At 33.7% G+C, this 22,072-nt stretch overlaps 1 protein-coding gene across 6 annotated transcripts in view; it reads left to right on the top strand.

Moving 5' to 3' along the window:
- The window catches only part of LOC140450917 (prominin-like protein), a 238,424-nt gene that overhangs the window by 213,566 nt on the left and 2,786 nt on the right, over window positions 1-22,072 (top strand). For 4 of the 6 annotated variants that reach the window (XM_072544616.1, XM_072544601.1, XM_072544606.1 and 1 more), the window contains 3 exons: window positions 7,674-7,727; window positions 9,060-9,197; window positions 17,455-17,550. In XM_072544616.1, coding sequence (XP_072400717.1) covers window positions 7,674-7,727; window positions 9,060-9,197; window positions 17,455-17,550 — 288 coding nt within the window. Of the gene's footprint in view, window positions 1-1,488; window positions 1,711-7,673; window positions 7,728-9,059; window positions 9,198-17,454; window positions 17,551-22,072 lie in introns of those variants that run through there. The other 2 variants (XM_072544622.1, XM_072544623.1) reach the window with 2 other exon arrangements.

Raw genomic sequence — 22,072 nt, 5'->3', positions numbered from 1 at the left:
TCAACGATTAAGAGAAGCAGGTACAGTGGTATATATACATATATGGAACCGATATGGTTCGATTCCGAACTAGTAAGTATAGAGGATCTGATTACGACTTAGTGGCTTTTCAGGGCCTTCGAAATGACGGACTGGAAACACTTTTTGATTTTCTAGTGGGAATCGAACCCTTATAACTCTCTACCAAAATCCAATATTAACGGTAGCTTCTTCACCAATAAAGTCGGGTCTAAAGTAATTAGTTTCTTATGGTAGCTCATTTGGAGGAATTTCTATTATGCTTCGTAACTTTTGGAAGATGTGTAAAATAGACCACACATATGCAAATGAGGTTTAGTTTAACTTTGAATGATCTGGTTTATGGGTTTTATTACATTTTTGACAAATAACTACCCTGTATATACGTATTACAAAAGTAACGAAGATGACTTAGTGGTTTAGATTATCTTATTTTGTTTAAGTTTGTGTTTAAAAAAAGTGGAAACGTATAAACAACAAACTAGGTTATGTTATATTAACCCATCTATAATACCAACCGACAAAAGTTTTATTTCATCGCCAATCCTAATTATGATTTTTTTTGAAATAAAATTATGAATTTTTATGAAAATGGCGTGAGATTTTTTTCTGATGCGTTGTTAGGATTTTTTTACCCGAGAAGGCGATCTCAAAGATAGGTTGATGTTGAATTTTTTGAAAAGAATCTAAATAATATAAGCAAGACATACAGAAGAAAAAGAAGAGAAAAACTATCAAAGGTGGACATCAAAAGAAAAAAGTCGTTTATTAATGGCAAACATACCTTCAATAATTTATGAACTTTTAAGGAATGTGTTAGTTTGTAAGTTTGGAATTTAAAATTATACTGATTATTGGTTGACTTTAAAATGGCACATGGTTATTTTTGCTTATGCTTTTTATATTTAAGATATTTATAAAAAACAGATACATTTAAAGTAAATTTTTGTATACAGAAACAGTGGTGTGAAGATTTCTTCTATGCCTTAAAATATTAGGCAACACTGAATATTTTGTTTTTGAGTGCAAAAGAACTAGGAACAACCTGTTATTTAAGGCCATATCACTGCGTTATTTAAATTCTTCATATAATGTTTTTATATTTGTATGCATTTATATTCTTTATTATATACCTGTACGACGTAAGGAAAATCGTAACAGGTCCAACAGAACAAGAGAGAATTACAGATCAGCAAAATAAACAAAATGAAATAGATTGGAACCATGAGAAATGAAGGGCGGGCGATTTATTAGGAAGACAATAACAAAACAGTGCATAGTTATGCGTTGTAGCAAGTTCGTGTCTTTTAGTGTTGAGTGATTACTATTGTCAAATGGTGTCATAAACGTATTTTTTTAATTTTGGTGATAGTTTTATGAAAATAAGAACAGCTTATTCTTTTGCATGCATTTGGTGCTATTGGGTATTCTTTTAATTTTCTACTGATTTTTTTTTCATCCCAATTTCAGGCTTCGATAATATGACGGGGTTACTGTTTGCTTTGTGTCAATACATCCATGGCTATATTTAAAACAATGACCTTTTCGAATTTCCGTTACGAGAGGGAATGAAAATCATCGATACTGATTAGCCAATGCTCAAAAAATTATGGGATTGTGACAGTAAAAAAAAAACAAATGCACTTGTTAATAGTAAACTTTTGTGCCAATTAATACTGTGATATGAAAAATAAACTTTGTATATTTGAAATAAATGTATATTATTAATTTAGAGTTTAATTATTCCTATTCCAATTACTAATTAATGGAAAAATATTTTCTTCTATTCTGTTAATCGAACCCAAAAATTTGACTATCTTTAAGCACTTCCCAGGATCCAAAAGTTTTTTTTCGACCAATAGATCCCTTGCTCTGCTGATACTAAATTCGAAATATTGGCAGATTTTTAGCAACTCACAAGATCGAAATTTTTAACTGCTACATCTGCTCATTGTTCTGCTATCCTGATAATAAATCCACAAAACTGATTCTCTTCCTCAGTCCTAATCCCTATAGAAATGTCACCATAAATTTTTTTTATTAGTTGATTTTTATCAATTCCCAAGATCTAAATTGTTCAGTCTATATGATCTTATAGTTATTATGCTCTCGTGATAGTAAATCCAAAACATGATGATTTTGAAGCAGTCGCCAAGATACAAATTTTTAAGTCGATAATGTCTCATCGTTCTTTTGCTCACCTACTGACAGGAATTTGGGAAAGGTTGATACAATTGTGCGATACAAATATACATTTATTTTGATTACATTAAAAAGATTCAATGAAATTCGAGAGTGATGTAATTTTATAGAATTAGTGAAAATAGATAACATTTTATCATCTCATCCTCTTCGGTGTATGCATAACATTATTGATGGGTCTTCCACAAATAAAGAGTCATTAATGCCTCTTCTTAGTATCTGGAGCTAAAAATAAAAATTGCGTTTAGCTATGGGGTGAAAATAGTAAGATAAACATATCCTCTCATCGATAAATGAGTCTGATAGTAATTACGTATACCAAAATTACATATACACCAAATTATAATAACACCTAAGTGAGGTTCAATTTGGTTTCAGAGCACTTTTCAGTTTGCAAGTTCTAATACAGAGAGACAGTGATGTTAACTGCGATGTGTATGCATGTTTCATTGAGTTCAAGATGGCATTTGACAAATTATCACATGGAAAACTAATCGATATCCTAAAAACATCAGTACTCGATAGTAAGAATATCTGACTAATCTCGAACTTATATCTAAAAAAAAGCAACAGTGCTATTCTAAAAAGAATATATTCTAAAAACATCTTTAGAGCAGCTTTGGACGACGCAAAAGATGGTATTGCAGTAAATGGCCATCTTATAAAACAATATTAGATATGCAGACGACACCGTATTGTTAGCAGATAGTGCGCAGGGAGTCCCAATGATAAATGATAATGTTGTAGAAACATGCTACACGTACGGCCTAACACTAAATTGTAAGAAGAAAAAAAATAATGTTCATTAGTAAGAACACCAACATAAACGCCAACATTACAATAAACTTACGGGTACGGGGTAATAATATTAACCCTTTACGGTACGGTTGAATTTATTTTACACAAAAGAACAGGTGGTGTCTAAGAGACACATATTATGTATTTACATTTGTCTATCTTCTTTTATAACATAAAACATATTTTATCAACATAAACAAACAACAATTCTTTATTTGGAACTGATACAAGCAAACCTCAAAAAAGACAACAATGGTAAATTTTTGGATATGTCTCTCAATGTTCAAAATTTTATGTACCTAACATAATCTTGACACCTGTTCCAGGTAAAGCCATTTTCTACATTTTTTGCAACCATATCTAGTTTTTTGATTTCGATGGTAGTAGCGCCTTCTATGTAATAGCACGCGTTTCTCGTTTTAAGTGCATGTTTTGCATTGGTTTTATTTTAGTTTATACATCAACATAAACAAACAACAATTCTTTATTTGGAACTGATACAAGCAAACCTCAAAAAAGACAACAATGGTAAATTTTTGGATATGTCTCTCAATGTTCAAAATTTTATGTACATAACATAATCTTGACATATGTTCCAGGCAAAGCCATTTTCTACATTTTTTGCAACAATATCTTGTTTTTTGATTTCGATGGTAGTAGCGCCTTCCATGTAATAGCACGCGTTTCTCGTTTTAAGTGCATATTTTGCATTGGTTTTATTTTATATGTAGAGAGGAGATAGCAAGAACCACATTGCTTTTTTTTGGAATATGTGATACTACGGTAATATTTTTCCCAAAACCTTGAAAACATTGAAGAATTCACTGGTCGCAATTTACCGTTTAAAAATTCCGGTGGAGTTTTCTTTTCTGTTTTTTCTTATGGTAGCAACTACAGTTATGTTATGCTCTTCTAAAAGTTTATTAACAAGAAGTATGGTGGTAGACCAATTATTAAATGTTAAATTGCAAGCTGATCCTAATATTGAAGCACGAAGCCTGAGTACCAAGTCTTCAGTTTTATTACTAATTGCAAAAGGTACTGGCTGCTTCCCTGCGTATATATCTAAATTTGACACTTAATTGAAGAGCTGAGAAACATAGTGGTGTAAGTCAAATTAACTACTTTTTCAATTACGAAGGTTTTGCCCATGACACTCTAGAAAAATCAGTGAACCATTCAGAGAAACTGAATTAAGAGATTTTACTAGTCAACATACTAAATTCGCTTGTTAAACTAAGTAACATAATTTTTTTGCAATGTTTGTATTTTTTTTATGTATTTTATTATGATAGTACAGACTTACAATGTTGTTACTAGTATATAACTAAGGTTTAAATTTCTTCTTCGTTCTCCTCAGAGATCGCATCAAGAAATGGACCTAAAAGATAGGCACCTGTAGAAGAAATAATTACATCGAAAAGAGATTGCCATTGATGAGACTCTGGATACATCTAGCTTCTATACAGAGTATGATTCAGGTTGTTGCTTCTCTATAGAACCTTTCCTTTATAATTTTTCATACTGGATCTGTACATAAACATCAAAGATACATAAACAGTTAAAATATTGATTTTTAACAGTAATTCGTATCATATTACAAGACAAAGAATTATGTTATGAAATTCTTATGATCTTTGATATATAATAATTATTCTATTCTTTATAAAGAATTAAATAAACTAAGTCATTGTAGAGATGTCTAGTAAAGTGCGTGCGTTTATTTTTCAAATAGGCATGAAATAGTATAGGTAAGTGTTGAATGCGACAGCACTGATGAATCTGTAGATAAAGGAACTAAAACCAGTCCCCCAAGTTCAGAGACCATATTTACGATATATATATATATATATATACATATATATATATATATATATATATATATATATATATATATATATATATATATGTATATATATATAAAGTAGTTAGGTATTATTGACTGACACGTTATGTAAAATAAAGTTTTATTTTGGGGTTGCAGTCATTAATAGGGCAGGAAAGTGAAACTCTTTGTTCTTTATCTAGCTTTAGCAAAATTTATTTGCTTCTTCAGGATATGCTTCAGCATGCAGTCATCGACTGCAGTTTTCAGGAGATGAAATTAAAGACATTTATTAAGTGACATATTCTAACTAATAATATTTACATACATTTGCATGCAACCATGCATGTGACTGCATGAAAAACAAGCAGTTCACATGGATAAGCATGAAAAAATAAATAATAATCTTTATCAACTAATTTTTCAAAGAAAAATTAAAGTTGAAAAACCTAACAGAGGGGCATTGTGGCTAAAGAACTACAACGAATACTTGTAATAAATGAGATAAGTAATGTAATTTTATTTACACATTTGATGTTTTTACGTGATGAATATTAAAAAAAATATGGTACTTTGTACCTTCGACAATTTTCAATGATATAAATATTTCTTTTAACTATGGGAATATTTCAAATAATTTTTAAAATATAATTCACGCCGATCTGAAGGTGCAAACATTTAATCACACGTATCCCATGTATCATCTTCAAATTAACGCACTGTATATTTTTAGTCCTACTAGAAAGTAAAACAAGAACTAGAAGCAAAGAACTAAACCATTTGCCTGGTATTATATATCAATAACTTTTTGCTATAAAGTGACCAAAGTAGATATTTCAAGTGAACAATACAATATATTTTGGACCTTTACTATGGAATATTTAAATCATAAAGAACTTCAACATCCGATAAAATCAAGGAAATTCAATCGAAAACATTTTTGATTATGTCTAAAATACTGCACCGAATTTATTTACTTGGCAATAGTTTTATTGTCTCCTATATCAGCGGGTTAGTAGAATGTCCAATTTTGTTTTTTCTCTAGTTGGGACCAAACCACCACATTGTTAAAGAAACATTTTAAGAGGTGAACGGACTGGCGATGTGGAAGCCTGTTTCTATTCGAAGAGACGCTCACATATGTTCCACCTAAGAAAAAAACTAAATAATATGATAAAATTTTTGTTTTTTGAGGTAGCAAAATCATTAAGTGCTAATTTTGTAGTTTTTCAATCACTTAATCTTTATATACTAAGATAAAAACAGTAAGAACGTCTGTATTCACAATCTGTTTAATGTATGGTGACGACAGGTTTTGAGAAATCTACAATTTATACCTTGAACGATCGTCATTATACATTGAACATATTGCAATTAAAAACTTTCTGATTATTTGCTTAGTACTTGATGTTTCAAATTTTAAGTTTAACTTACTTAGCTACCTATAAAACTTTCGAGATCTTCCGCGGCATTCAAAACATTCCGTGGACCTACCATGTTAGAAATGAAAAAGTTTTAAGACGTATGAATATAGATTATCTTGTACATATTCAGACATGAACTTCATTCAACTTATAACGGAAAGAAATATAGAAGGAAAGCGCGGTCCTGGCAGACGATAAATGACTGCTGCGTAACATCAATGATTGGACAGAAATATAACTCCAAACCCTAATAAGAAAAGTACAGGATAGGGACAAATTTGCAGAAGTCATCGCCAACCTCCATTAGAGACGACAGCTAAAGAAGAATAAGGTGCTATTCGAATTCGCAAGAATTCTTAGATAAAATTCAACAAAAAAATTCTCGGATGTGACTTAAATTTTAATGTCTCGCCCAATAAGGTTTTAGGGTCCAAATGATAATCTTAAAACATGTATTGATTATTTAAGTTCCTTAAATTTCTTCTAACAACTCACTTACAAAAAGAACCTCAGCTTTATTCTATCATCATCAAAAAAAATCATAATGCAAAAGCTATGAGTAAAAACTAGATTGGGATACAGAAATCATTCACGAGGTGTTTTAAATGAATAAGAAAGTTTTTTAGATCAAATCTCCCGTCCTGATAGTTTAGAAATTCCCAAATACTTATTGCTAGAATCCATTTAAAAAATTGAATTTCATGGTTTTTGAGATGCAAGTACACGATCTTTCGGTGTATGCATTCATGCGTTATACAAAGGCAATTCAACGCATTGTGGTCATGTTTTCGCTAAGTCGAAAATAGCTCGTAGAAAGAAACTAGAGGCTAGAACTTTGTATTACTTTCTATATTTCTGGTAGAAAACCGCTTCTTTAAAGTTCCGAAAAAACTGTTCTTAAATTGTATTAGTAAATTGGTAAATCATATACAAAATGAAAAAAGTTCTATGGCTGCGAGGAAAAGCTTCAATTGTTTTATTAAAACATTTTGGAGGAAGAGAAAAGATTTACAAAAATGTATTTATATTGGGGAACTTTAACAAAACAGGAAAAATATATAGATATTGATAAATTAAAATTAATTTTGAAGCGTTACATACAGAAAATCAGATTGTTAATAATTTACAACGGTTAATGTATTAAATGGATATTTGTCCGTTTTCGACTATGTAAGTTCTGGAATTAGAAGAGCTAGCAGTAGAGTATTAAATGTAGAACACATGGAGGAAACCAAAATTAGTTGATAAACATGTTTTATTTAACGTTTTGACAATCCCTCCCTTTAGAATGAACATATAAAAAATTACCACATCTAACGTAACATAACTTAAAATTACAACTTATATAAATATCTTATGATTTTATGATTTTAACTTAAAATTTGTATTTGTATGTCGTGTTGCAGCGAATACTTATACGACGCCTATGCTGACCGTGGGGACAGCGTTCCCTTGAACAGGTAAGTGTGTGTCTTGCACGGTAGCTATGGTGTTTATGTCTTAACATGTAGCGTAATATTAATTAATGTCTGGCTCTTGTGTAAGGTAAACCGTTGGTGGCGTTGAAGCACTAATTTGGCTTGTTTGAAATCTTCCATCCAATTTAAACTTATTCTCTATTGTTGTATACCAAACTTGAAGGACACATAAGAAATATCCAATCTGGCCTTAAAAAATAATTAGAATTGAAGATGAGTGCCAAAAATTAAAAGTTAAAAATATGTGACAGAAAGATAAACGATAGGCTGACTTTGCCTCACAAATGATGCTGTCCTACATATCTTGCTGTGATAATATCTTCCAAATAAAGCTATGTATGATGTCGTTAAAAATACTAATCAGTAATATCTGAATAAATCCAATCTACAGAAAATCTTAAGAATACTTCAGTACAAGAAACCTTTTAGTTAAAGAAAAAGACCAGAAAAAGAAGCAAATATACTACAAAGGATATGGTGACAATATTCAAGCAGAATTAATATTTTGTAATGTTTATTATATTGACATACTCAGCTCATTAAGGGTTTTGCAATCCTTCTATTGATCAGTAATCTATCAAAATGTTAAAAATCCCAAAGTAAAGGCCCAAGATTATATCAATTATTAATTAGTTAAAAAATGGCGTTTGACGCTATAAAGCAAGTAAGACATGCATTAATGAAGAGTGATTTCTAAGAATCAAATAAACTGTGGCATCAATCTTACCAAAAACTTTGTCCATTTTTTAGTGTACTGTGCTTTTGTAAATGTCTTAAAAATTTTATTTTTCTACTTTTTGATTAGAATATTGTGTTTTTAATAACGCTTGATCTGGTTTTATTTTGTTTATAATTGTTTCTCAAATTGATTTAGGTGATGGTGAATTTGTTAACCCAACTTTAGAATCAATTGAGGATACAACATGAGATTTAAAAGCGTTTTTAGTAGAATGCAGAACAAAGATCAAGTAGAAAAATATACAGAATTTTTCTAGCTTAGGATTAAATAAGCAAGATGATAAAGAGATAGGTAAAACAAATAGAGTGTCATAAAAAGATACAATGGAATTGTGAAACATTTAAAAGAAGTGGCTGGTAGTATTGAACAAGTTAGTTATTACGCCAGAAAAAGAAAACGATGGAGTAAAGACACTAACAGGGTCGATGTGAAGTAAAATTATAATAAACATTAGTAAAATTAGTAATATATATGATTTTATGATTTTCATGCAGTATTTTCCAATGCATTCTAAATTCGTATTTGTTCAAAATTGCCGTGTCTGCATTATGATCTATATTTTGGAAACGTTTTAGTCGAGGGAGTAAGCGTGGAAAAAAGAAGAAGAAAGGAAAGCGGCCTGAGGATCGTCATCAGATGGGAGAAGTGGTTACTAGAGAATATGCTGCCGGATCTCAACCCCCTGATAACAGATACGCTGATATGGCTCCCAAGTAAGTACAGTATTTTATATAATTTCAAAAATACTCGGTTCCTCCAATAGGGTCTTCCGAACTTTGACAGTTGGTAGCGGCCACATTGTTGAAGGTACAACTGTCAAATTAGATGTCATCTATTCAGTCTTTTTTGCCAAACCATATAATATGGATGAATAAAGCGAATAAATTGTTTTAACAAAATGGGTGTTCGCCTATTTTACGGTCGTCATAATCGTCATACCGAAAGTACTGTTCGAGGTGTGATGGATAAATGTGAGTCCACTGATTCTGACTGACCCTAACTTTCATCGAAAAATCGTATTCAGCGATGAGACTCATTTTTGGTTGCATGGGTACGTTAATAAACAGGATTGTCGTATTTGGGACGGTATCAATCCAGATAGGATCCAAGAGTGTCCAATGCATCCCGAAATAGTCACTGGTTGGTGTCGATTTTGCGTTAGTGGTTTCATCGGTCCATACTTCTTTGATAATGACGTTGGTCAGGCCAGCACCGTCAACGGCGAGCGCTATAGGTCAATGATTACCAACTTCTTTTAGCCTGAATTGGATGTGACTCCAACGATATGTGGTTTCAACAAGACGGCGATACGTGTCAAACAACTTAAAGGTTTAAACTCGCTAAGGTACTTTTTAAAAAGACCCTTTATTAACTTTTACAACTATACTGCACCGCTTTATTGATTGAAAATAACTGAATTTAATTACAATACTATTTCTTTTATATAAAAATTAAATGCTGACAAAACTGTTGATTGGGTTTGCTGACCTCCGGGGTTACTGCACCGTAATTTCTCCATCCCCTTGGTAGGTTTTGTGAGGGATGGTAGTGGGTGGAGATTTTAGTAGCTTTTGAGAAAACAGCAATATAGTGAGCTTCCGATACTTTTGGGATAATTGTTCTGCTAATTGTGATCGGCACGTTTTGACATTGGGCGGCATCTTTGGATAATTTTAGGATTTGATTGATGCAGTCGTCAGTTTCTGTATTTTCTTGCGGGAACTTCTCTGGACAAATGAATTTCTTTGGTTCACTCTTTCTGCATGGTAGGTCCATGTATTGAAAAAGTTCTGAGTTAGAAGCTAAATATGGTCCAGGTGGAATAATTATTGTGTTATTTATGGTTGGAAGTGAATATAGATGAAAATATGTGAATACTTTGGAATAAAGAATGGGAAAATGTAAGATAAAGACTAGAGAGTGATTGGAGTAGTAACCATCTACTTCTACTATCTCGTAATATCTCATCAGGTCCTCTTCTTCGAGGTATGGTAGCTGAGAAGCTGGATGATGTTCTAGCATTTTCTGGATGGCCCATCTTATTTCGTCTGATTTTATAAGTCCATTATGAAGAGTTTTGATTTTTGCGAATGTGATTGCTGTCTGTAGGTCATCTAATATTTGTATAATGGTTTGTAAGGCTAAATTCATCTGGTCTAAAACGTTTCGAACTTGCATGTAATGGTTCAAATCAAAGACGAATTGGTTTAAGTCTGTTCGGATTTTGTTGGTTTCTGCGGCTATTATCTCTTGATTGTGGGTTAGTAGTGTCACTGTCTCGTTATAGTCGTTCATTATTTTCTTATTAAGTGTTTCGTTTTACTGTTTTTCGAGTGTATATTTTCGTGCTGGGTTTATATGTTATCGGAGAGTGTCGTTTTTCGTTTATCTTTTCAATGTTTTTCTGTTTGCTCTCTTGCAATTTCTTATTTATTTCTTTATAGATCTCTTTTGTTTTCAATCTGTGCTCATGTGTGTAATTATTTATCAGTGTTCTATTAATGTCAATATCGAATGGATCTTGAGCATATATGTGACCATTAAGGACGTTGATGGGCTTCTGTTTGGTAGCTGAGTGAATAGAATTGTTGTATGCCATAATGGCGTATAGCATCTGGTCTTTTATGTTAAGTGTTTTCTTTTTTTCTTTTAATATTCGAAGATGATTGTGGAGTGAAAGTGTTCGATCATTCCATTGGATTGCGGGTTATCAGGTATTGTGTAGTGGATTAAGATTTTGTGAGTGTCCACGAATTCTTAAACAAGTCCATTTTTAAATTCAGATCCACTATCAGAAATTATCATATGTGGTAGTCCATGGTGGGTGATGAATAGCAGGAATGCGTTTAAGATGTTAATCGCGTTTGATCCTTCTATTGGGTACGCTTGATCGTATTTTAAAAATGCGTCGATGATGGTAAGGAATTTTTGTCCTGCTGCTTGAAATGTGTCTATGTGAACAATTTCCAGTGGTTTCGTTGGTGTTGGAGTTAACATAAACTTTCGTATTTGTATTTGTTTGTTTGACAAGTATCGCAGAGATTAATATAATCTTCTATATCCTTTTTCAACGTTGGCCAGTAATAATGTTTTCTGATTTGAATTTCTGTTTCATTAATTCCTCTATGATTTGTATTTCCTTGGTGATAGTCTTGTACGATGGTTTTCTGTCTTTCTGATCTTTTAGTAAATTGTTACATTTTACAAGATCAAATGCAGAATTCTTGAATGTTTCTCGAAGTATGTTGCAGACAGACTGGTAGAGTTCATCAGTTTCGAATAGGATGGCATATTTCTTTTTTGTATCGACGTAGTTCTTGAAGAAATTAAAAATATCATTTTTCATGTCGTTTTTATCTAGTTGGACGTGCATTCTTTTCTTTGTTAGGAAGCACTGTTCTGTTATAGGTTTTGCAGGACTGTAATTTACCAATTTGAATATGATTTGGTTGTTGTAACAGTTCAATGGTCTTTTGCTGATTGGAATTCCGAGTATTGGGTTTTCCTCTGTAGAATGTTGGATACCATCTGTGTTGTTGTCTTGTTGGTCTAGCGATTTTGTTGGCTGACTGTAAATCTTTTGGTTTTCTTCTTGTAGAAGTTCGTCTACTACTTTCATTTCTTCTGCAGTTAGGCCGGATGTTTGTTTTTCTTTGATAATTTCGTCTAAGTTAACCATAGGATCTTCTTCATCTGGATCGCATGCTGAGTTTGGATGGTTGATCATAGATATGTTGTCATCTTCTTTTCTGGATAATAGACTGATTATTTCTTCTACGTGTTCGTCAATGGTACTTACTTCTTTAGTGTGGATTTCGACACGGGATAATGCATCAGCGTTCGTATTGGATTTTCCTTTTTTGTATATGACTTCATAATCGAATTCTTCGAGTTTTAGTCTCCATCTAACAAGTTTCGAGTTCGGATCTTTTAAAAAAAATAGCCATTGAAGTGGTCGGTGATCGGAGAGAATTTTAAACTTCCTTCCAAATAAATAAGGTCGAAAATATTTAGTAGGCCATACGATTGCAAGCATTTCCTTTTCGATGGTAGAATATTTAAGCTCGGTCTCGTTCAGTGTTCTTGATGCATATGCAATGGGTTTGTCTTGTCCTACAGGACCCTGTGACAGGATAGCACCTATAGCAAAGTTGCTTGCATCTGTGGTGAGATTGAAAGGCTTCGTAAAATCGGGATATTGTAGAAGTGGTTCGTTGGTTAACAGGTTCTTGCAGATTTTGATACAGTTTAGGAATTGTTCTGTGTGTTCTATCTTGGCATCTTTCTTTAAACATGAGGTGAGCGGTTTTGTTATTTTTGCGAAATCCTTAATGAACTTTCTGTAATATCCAAGTAGTCCTAGAAATCCTCTAATCTGCTTGGTAGTATTTGGTATGGAATAGTCTATGATGGCTTTAATTTTGATTGGATTTGGTTTTATTCCTTCAGGAGTTACGACGTGGCCCAAGAATTCAACTTCTTTTTTTTTTTTAATTCTCATTTGTCTATCTGTATCTTGAACCTAGTTTCTCGTAGTCTTTCAAAGATTTTTTTAAGGTTAACCATGTGTTCCTGAAGTGGGGTTGAGTATACGATTATGTTATCCATGTATACCAAGCAGATTTTTCCTATGAGTCCTTTAAGCACATTGTCCATTATTCTCTGGAATGTAGAGGGTACATTCTGTAAACCAAAAGGCATTCTAAGGTATTCATAATGGCCATTTTCCACGTTAAATGCTGTTTTCTGTATATCTTCCCCAGCCATTTCTATTTGGTGAAATCCACTGGCTAGATCGAGGGTGGAAAAGTATTGACAGCGTCTGAGTTTATCAAGGATGTCCGTGATATTTGGAATTGGATACCTATCGTCTATAGTCTTCTCATTTATCTTTCTGTAATCGAGTACGATTCTCCATTTAATTTTTCCAGAGGCCTCTGGTTTTTTTGGTACGACCCAAATTGGAGATGACCAGGGTGATTGACTTGGTCTGATGATGCCTTGGTCCAGCATTGATGTGATCTGTTTTTGAACCTCTTCTCGATGTACGTGTGGATATCGATATGATTTTGTGAAAACTGGGACTTCATCCGTTGTTCGTATGTGGTGTTTTATTTGATTTGTAAATGTTAAAGTATCATCAGGATTATGGAATATATCTGCAAATTTTCTGCATAAGGGTCTGATATGCATCTCTTCTTCTGAATTTAGATGATCTGTTCTGATGAGAGGATCGCTATCTATTATTGTTTCTGTTTCCATTGGAATGATGTCCAAGGTATACAGGTAATATTCATGAAGATCTATTGGATTGCTTTTAACAGGAGCGGTGAATGCTACTTGAATAGGTTCATCAGTATTGTTGATCATTTCGGTCCAGGCTAGATGATTGCAGGCTTCACTGAGAGTTTCTCTTAGAGTTGTCCCTTGTATTTCTTGTTTTGGTATAAGTATGGTACCTTTTGTTTGTTTTACTGGAAGTCGTACTTGTGTGATTGTTCTGGGTTTCAATTGAATTGTATAAAATTGTGTTTTGTTGGTTTCATAATAAAAGATTGGGAGAACTGAGTGTGCTGTAGTTAGTGTGGATGCTGGGAAATTAAGATGTGCTTGTAGAAGTTTTAAGTTATCGAGGCCGATAAGACCATCAAATGTTTTATGGAATTTAAAAAGGTAGAATTTTAAATTAATATTAGAGTTAAATTCTGGGAAGATTGGAATTACAGCACAATATTCCTGTGAATGGTTTTGAAATATTGAACTGACTACAAACGGTTCATGTTTGATAAAATTTTTATAAAATTTGGATGCAATTTCGGGGCTAAGAAATGATTTGGTTGCCCCTGTATCAAGAAGCAGTTTAAGGGGAGGATTTTTAATTTCGATATATGGAAGTTCTTTTTTATCTGAGTAAGAATTGAGTTCGATTACGTTTCTTCGTTTTCCTCTTGGAGTTTTGGAAAATTTACATCTTCTTTTTCGTATTGGGCATTTTGGTAATCTTCTACGTGGTAGTCATCTGAATATGCGTCCTGATTTGGATAGTAGTATGTCTGTTCTCCATAGTAGGCATCGGTATCGTTTTCGTCTTGTTCAATATTGAACACCTCCTCTACAGTGAACTTTGGGGTGTGTGGTTGCGGTTGCTGCGGCCTAAAGTTTCTGAAGCTTGAACCTCTGTTATGTCCCTATCCGTTTGGCGTATAGGGACATATATAACCATATGTTTGGCGTGTGCTTATAGACATTGGTGTTGGTTTGTACTGTTGCGGTGGTCTGCTTGCCCATGGGTTAGGTCTTGGAGGTTGTGTGTTTGCGATGAATTGTTGCCTTGGTTGTTGGAATCGAGCGGGCTGTATTGGCCATCTTGGGGTAAATGTTGGTCGGGACGGTGCTGGATTACTTCCGAAAAATGGTTGATATAACTGTGGCCTGGGCATGGGTTGTTGCCATTGTGGTGGTGTTGTAAACTGCGGCTGTCTCTAGGGTTGTATGTGTGTAGAATTCTTATTTGGCAATGAAAAATTGGTTGTTTTCTGCAAATATCTAATATTGTTTTCTTCTTGGATGAATTGAAGAGCGAAAGCAAGATTTGTTGGCCTCATTGATCGTATGGTTGATCCCATTGGTTCTCTTAATCCTGCTAAGAACGTAGTTAGGGCCTGTTGTTGAAATAATTCCTTTTTGCTCCTCTTTACATCTGAATTGTTGGTATGTAGTTCGATGTGATTCGAAATTCTGTTTAAAAGTGACATTACTTTCTCGTGAAATTGTTGAGGAGTTTCGTTAGGTGCTTGCCTTAAGTTTACCATGTCTCTTGTAATTGAATTTTCATTACGTTGATCGGCAAAGTTTTGAATTAGTATGGTCTTTATTGTGGGCCAATCTTTACACCCATATACGGAAATGATTTCTCGAGCTCTTCCTTTAATTTTATTCATTACACCTCGAGTTATCATGTGATTTTGGAAGTTATCGGGATTATTGTGATCCCAGAAATGATTAAGAAGCATTGTAGTAACTTCAATGAAGTTGTGAAGTTCATGAGGGTTACCATCGTAATCAGGCACGATGGAAAGATCTTTATTTACGTCGAAAACTAGAGCGGGAGCGGGTGCCACGGCCATAGTATTTAATTGACTAGCGGGAGTAATTTTTTATCGTCTTTTATCATATAAATTGATTTCTACACTTTAACACTGGATTTTCGTTGACTTCTGGGGTTGAACGGCCGTAGTTTTCCCTGGAAGTTGGTTGGTTCGTAGCGGGTAAACGTTTAAGAACGACGAGGATCTTCTGTAGACTCTCCCACTATCTTACTGCACCGTGCCACTTAAAGGTTTAAACTCGCCAAGGGACTTTTTAAAAAGACCCTTTATTAACGTTTACAACTATACTGCACTGCTTTATTGATTGAAAATAACTGAATTTAATTACAATACTATTTCTTTTATATAAAAATTAAATGCTGACAAAACAGTTGATTGGGTTTACTGACCTCCGGGGTTACTGCACCGTAATTAACAGCTCATGCCACATTGGACACTCTGCACGACCGGTTTGAGGGCACGGCCATCTCATATAGAGGTAATGTTAACTGGCCACCAAGATCGTGCGATTTGACCACGTTAGAATCTTTCTTGTAGGTTTGCTAAGTCGCAAGTCTATGCGAATAAACCACAGCGGCCCTTCAAAGCCAATATAACCGATTGGTTAAATTAGGCCCGATTTATGCACCAGTCATGTAAAATTAAAAATTTCGGATGCGTGCCATTCAGCGAAGCCGCGTCGAATGTTTAAACGTTGTTCTATTTTGTAGATAATAGCATCGGGAGGCCTTTCAAAGGAATAAAAAATTTCGAATAATATCTCACACACTTTGTTTTATTTAAATTTAAAGATAGAAAGCCATAATTAAAGACCCTATAATAATACAAGAATAGAAAGTATTATGCGTTAATTATAACAATTTATTAGATTTTTTTCCTTTTATAGCTTGTGCCATTGCTCATATTATAAAGCTCATATGAGGCAGTCGCATATTATAAACAAGTTTAATTTATAGTGTGTATGTTAAGTAAATGCCTAATTACTAAGTAAAGTCGGCTTCATTGTATTTACAAAGAATACTTTATTATATCCGAACGTCTACGGTACCTCGGCCAATTATATTTTTGTTATAATAATACTAACTCAAAACTAAAAACTTACAGTCGAGACTACTGAATAACTTAATAATTTGCATTTTGAGATCGTTTTCCTACCTGGAAGTTAAAAGTGTTTCTTTAATTACAATTATTGTGATTTATTCCCAAAACATGTAGTCAATGTAAAAAATGCCACAAGGAAATAGTTTAAGAACTATAATAATTTATATATATATATATATATATATATATATATATATATATATATACATATATATATATATATATATATATATATATATATATATATATATATATATATATATATATATATATATATACCCGGTATTTAGGCGGCACACACCCTTCCGGTAGGGATCTATGGAGGAGTATCACCAAGCCGCAAGCCCTTATCTCTTGCCGTACTGCTCCACCATAGGCCGATCAGATACCAGCATATTCTAGACTAAGCCGCAGATTCATTTAGAATTTTAAACTGCTGCGTTAGCATTTTTGTTTTCTGTACACCGAGCTGGGGATTGAACTGACATCTCTCGCAGTGAAGCGAAGCAGAAGCCAGCCGCCCAGCCCGCTTGGCTATCCGATCGACGGATTATTTATTTTATATTTATTTTTTAAAATGTGTATCATTAAAAAAATTAATGGAAATATGGAAACTTATCCATCTTTCCACTAAATTATTACAAAAAATAGCATTTTCCAAGATATATACACATAAAAAACAACTATAAAGACAATTTGATAAACGGTTGCTCAAATAACTTAAAAACGATTTTACTATTAAAAACTTTTATTTGTGTAGGCACTGGGAAGAATTTCCAAATGGAGGACCGCCTCAGTACCAAAGAGCTCCAACTGAATATGAGAGACCCCCTCCTTATTATTATCCCGGTTCTGGGTAAGTAACCGACACTTGATTAAGAAAAAATACTCGATGAAGTAGGTATACAATTAAATCAGAAAAAATTAATTGAAATTGTTTTTATATTAATTCATTTTATAAAATATATTTTATATTTATTTTAAGTAGATGTGATAGTTTCGTTCTGGACCGGAAGTGCCCTGTCACTCTAGGATACGCCCCCTGGTGACGTCGGTACGCCCCTCGTGTCTCTAGGCCACGCCCCTCGACCAATGGTGTCATAAGAACGCCACCAAGTAAACGCCAGACCAATGGTGACATAGGAACGTCTCCTCGTGACGTTAGAACATATCCTCGACCAATGGTAGCACAGAAACGCCCCACTCATGACATTGGAACATATACTCGACCGATGGTGGCACAGAAACGTTCCACTTGTGACGTTAGAACATATCCTCGACCAATGGTGACATAGGAACGTCCCCTCGTGACGTTAGAACATATCCCCGACCAATGATGATACAGAAACGCAACACTCGCGATGTAAGAACGTATCCTCGACCAATGGTGACACAAAAACGCCCTACTCGTGACGTCGTAAGGTATCTACGCCCATTAGCGGCATCATGACATCAAATTGAGTTCATCCTCGTGTCTCACCGACCAATGGTGACATAGGAACGCCCCCAATGGGAACGTGTGCATCGAAGTCTAATGAGAAGTACTTAAATCGACCAATGGTGGAGACGTCGTACGGAAAGACGCCCCCCCCCCGCCATTCCCCAATAATAACGAAGATACGCCTCAACGTACACCAATGAGAACGACTGGTGGAGACGTTCCACAATATTAACGAAAAAACCACCAAACTCCCCTCCTCCATTCCCCCAATAATAACGAAGATACGCCTCAACGAACACCAATGGTGACAGACGAAAAAGAAGATGAATGACGGACAAAGAGAGTAATTTTAGCATAAAATTATAACGCGAGAGAATGTATGCATTTACAGCCAGTGACTCACAGGATGTGCATTTCCTTTTAACATTTCTCACTCGGTCGCCGGAAACACGTGCATTTCCTTTTCGACGTGGTGTAGCTTCTTATTCATAGCATGACGCAACCGTACGTAATATGACGCGAAATATTGCTAACGAGAACGTCGCCGGATATTCTTGACTTCACGCTAATTAAAAATATGTCAATATTATTTCAAAACAATATACTGGGGAGATTCAAAAATTACTCAAATTTTAAATAAACGAATTTGCAATGGTTTTGTTATTATCAAACAATAATTATTATCGTCAACTGAACAATTATTATAATTATTATCGTCAACATTATATTCTGAAGGGGGTTAAAACAATTATTTATATATTGATTTTAAATTTTGATTGTTTATTTCATTAATGACTTCCATGCTGTGCAGATTGGTAGTTTTGCGAACAAATACAAAAGTTGAAAGCCGATATTCAGTGGTACGAAGATAGAACCGCACTTGAAAAACGATTTGCTGATTTTCATTTGTCTTCTAGAAAACTATCAAAAATACAATACCCGTTAAAAAGAATTCAACCAACAATATGTCTCAACTAACAACCTCGTTCATCATCCTCACAGCTATTGTTAATAATGTCCTTTATACAAACGTTCCAAACAATGTTAAGAACATATCGATATGTTTCAACGATGTAAAAACTTATTGTAATCGAACTGAATGGGCTCTAATGGATCAAGATGTGGTGCATTATGGGCAGCTTCCAGTATTTTTCAAAAGGATAAAAGTATTTTTCAAGAGTGGGGACGTTCATATATCACCATTGGTCTGGCGTTTACTTGGGGGCGTTCCTATGACACCATTGGTCGAGGGGCGTGGCCTAGATACACGAGGGCCTACCTACGTCACCGGGGGCGTGGCCTAGAGTGACAGGTCACTTCCGGTCCAGAACGAACCTATCACATCTACTATTTTATTTTTATACCTTTTTAGATGTCTAATTCGGCCACTTTCTGAGGTAAGTTTACTATCAGATAATATTATTATCTGATAGTAGACTTAGCTCAGAAAGTGGTCGAATAGGAAACCTGAAAATTTGCAGTTCTGCATTACTGCAACTGATCTACGTTTAAAATATCTACAGCTTACTAAGGCTTGCGGTAAAACCAACAGTCGCTGTAAACTTTGTTAATTTTAACGGAACATCCTATGTATTATTGTATTTTTAGATTATGCGTAAAATTTTGAACATATTTTATTTTTGAGTTATTTTTCTTTTACCAAAAATTTTTCACAAAACAGACAGAGACATAATTTTGAACATTAAGTATTCATCTTTTAACAAACACAAAATTCTTAAAAATGTGTACACACATAGAGTACATGTTATGCTTTTTTTAAAGAATTTTTATCCAGACATCAACAAGTAATGTACAATTGTAAGTAGTTCGGTATAAAACAATAAATTTGTTCGTAAAGGTGCCCATCTACAAAAAGTCGATAAAGATTAGTTTAAACAGCGTTTTGTTGCAGTTTTTAATAAAACCAGTGTTACAGTCCACCTAGTTTACATTTGCCTATAATGTAAGACGCCAATAGACTAAACTAAACAAACAGTATATTTTAAGACTTTATCAAAATTCGAAATTAATTGTCTTTTAACTAGTACCGGGGTACTACTATAGTTTTTATCAGACCTTTCTTTCAGACGTCACTCACGCTTGTGTTTTAGGCATATTAAATCGTGCAATTTGAGACAAGCGTCAGGATTATATTAGCCAAACATACACTTGTTATGAAATAAAAGTGGTATTTTATTGCAATTTGGATTAAAAAAACTTATGTTTTTACTTACTTTTGAATAAACTATTGCAAATTGATTTAATTAAAAAGAAATAATAGTTATTCCAATTTAAATTATGTAGCTTAATAATGTTACACCTTAGTATATATAAAATCCCTATATGGAGCATTTGCTTTCAAAGAATTGACTAGAATGAACATATTGACATATTTCCAGTTTAATAGTGGCGTATTGTTTTTACGGGACTGTGCACAAAAACACAACTTAAGTTTTTCTTTTTTATTGAAAAAGTTATTTTTTTTTATTAAGTTAACAAATAAATTTTTCCGGTTTTTAATCACCATGCGGTAAAAACTGGCTTGAACGACTTCAATCACGTCTGCTCACGAAACCACAGAACGATAATTCTAATTTCAATATTGTCACGATTCGACTGCTTAGGAACTGATGTTTGACAATATGACGATGCAATATGTTGATTTTCTTTGGGAAATAAGTACGGATATATAATTTTTTGTCGCTATACAATAATATACTCGTCTATAGTACGCCTATGTATTTAACAGAATATGTTTTTATACCGTCACTGGCAGTATAAAATACTTAGCAGAAATAAATTAGTGGTCATTCTCGGTGTTTTGAACGGAGGATAACTACCTACCCACCTACCAGAACAAGTGAGTTAAACGTGTCCCAAAACCTGTCGATGTGGTGGATCAGTCTTCGGTTATTATTCACGTATTACGCCTATGTATTCAACAAAACATGTTTTTATACGATCAGTCGCTGTATAAAAAGTCGATCAGAAATCCGTTGGGGGCGTTGGGGGTTATTCTCGTTTTTCAGTATGTTGAACGGGAAATAACTACCCACCCACCTACCGGATTAAGTGAGTTGAACGTGTTCCAAAACCCGTCTATTTAGAGAGTTGAACGAAATCGGCAAATCACCATCCTGGTCGGCGACCGCATCTGTTGAATGTAGTGATCAAGTTCCTTTTCGTATGCCTTTATTTCGCGTTGAAAAATAAATGTGACTCCTGATTAATTTCCTCAGTCGTCGGATTATTATTCACGTATCAAATATGGTCGCAATAATCTAAGTCTACAAAAGCCGAACATGTAATAGATGTAGAACGTATATAAATTTTTAATTTTTAATACTTTAATTATATTTACTACCCTAGGTTAACACATAAAACACATATTAGAAAGAGATGGCGCACTGAAAGAAGGATCTGAGACCATATACCATATACCTAAAGTTAACATATGTATTTGGAAGTTAATTATGTTTAAATGTTGACTTTAACGCTTATTTATTTTGAAACTAAGAAACGCCATTGACGCTTCTATATGTTCATAGCTATACGATCATTAATAAAGAAGATGATGTGTAGTGCCCTTTAGGTAATCTCTTTGTTTTTTCTATCTGAATATATTCGTTATATCCTCCTTTTTCATTTGCTATATCGCATGTTAGGATTCGATCAGTTGTTTATTTTGTACTCAGCCTGAGGCCTTCTTTAAGTCAATATACGCTATACCTTCATTAATATTCTTAATATATTCTTAATAATATCATTAATAATGAGGATACTGTGTAGTGCCCTTTTAGTAGTCGCCTTGTTTGTTTCTTCTATCTTAATAGATTTGTTATATACTCCCCTTTCATTTGCTATGTCTCATGTTAGGATTCGATCAGTTGTTTATTTTGTATTTAGCGACAGGCCTTCTTTAAGTCAATAAATCAAA

This window comes from Diabrotica undecimpunctata, chromosome 1 (genome assembly GCF_040954645.1).
Source record: "Diabrotica undecimpunctata isolate CICGRU chromosome 1, icDiaUnde3, whole genome shotgun sequence".
Classification (NCBI taxonomy): Eukaryota; Metazoa; Arthropoda; class Insecta; order Coleoptera; family Chrysomelidae; genus Diabrotica; species Diabrotica undecimpunctata.
This window is presented reverse-complemented; position numbering and strand designations above follow the sequence as displayed.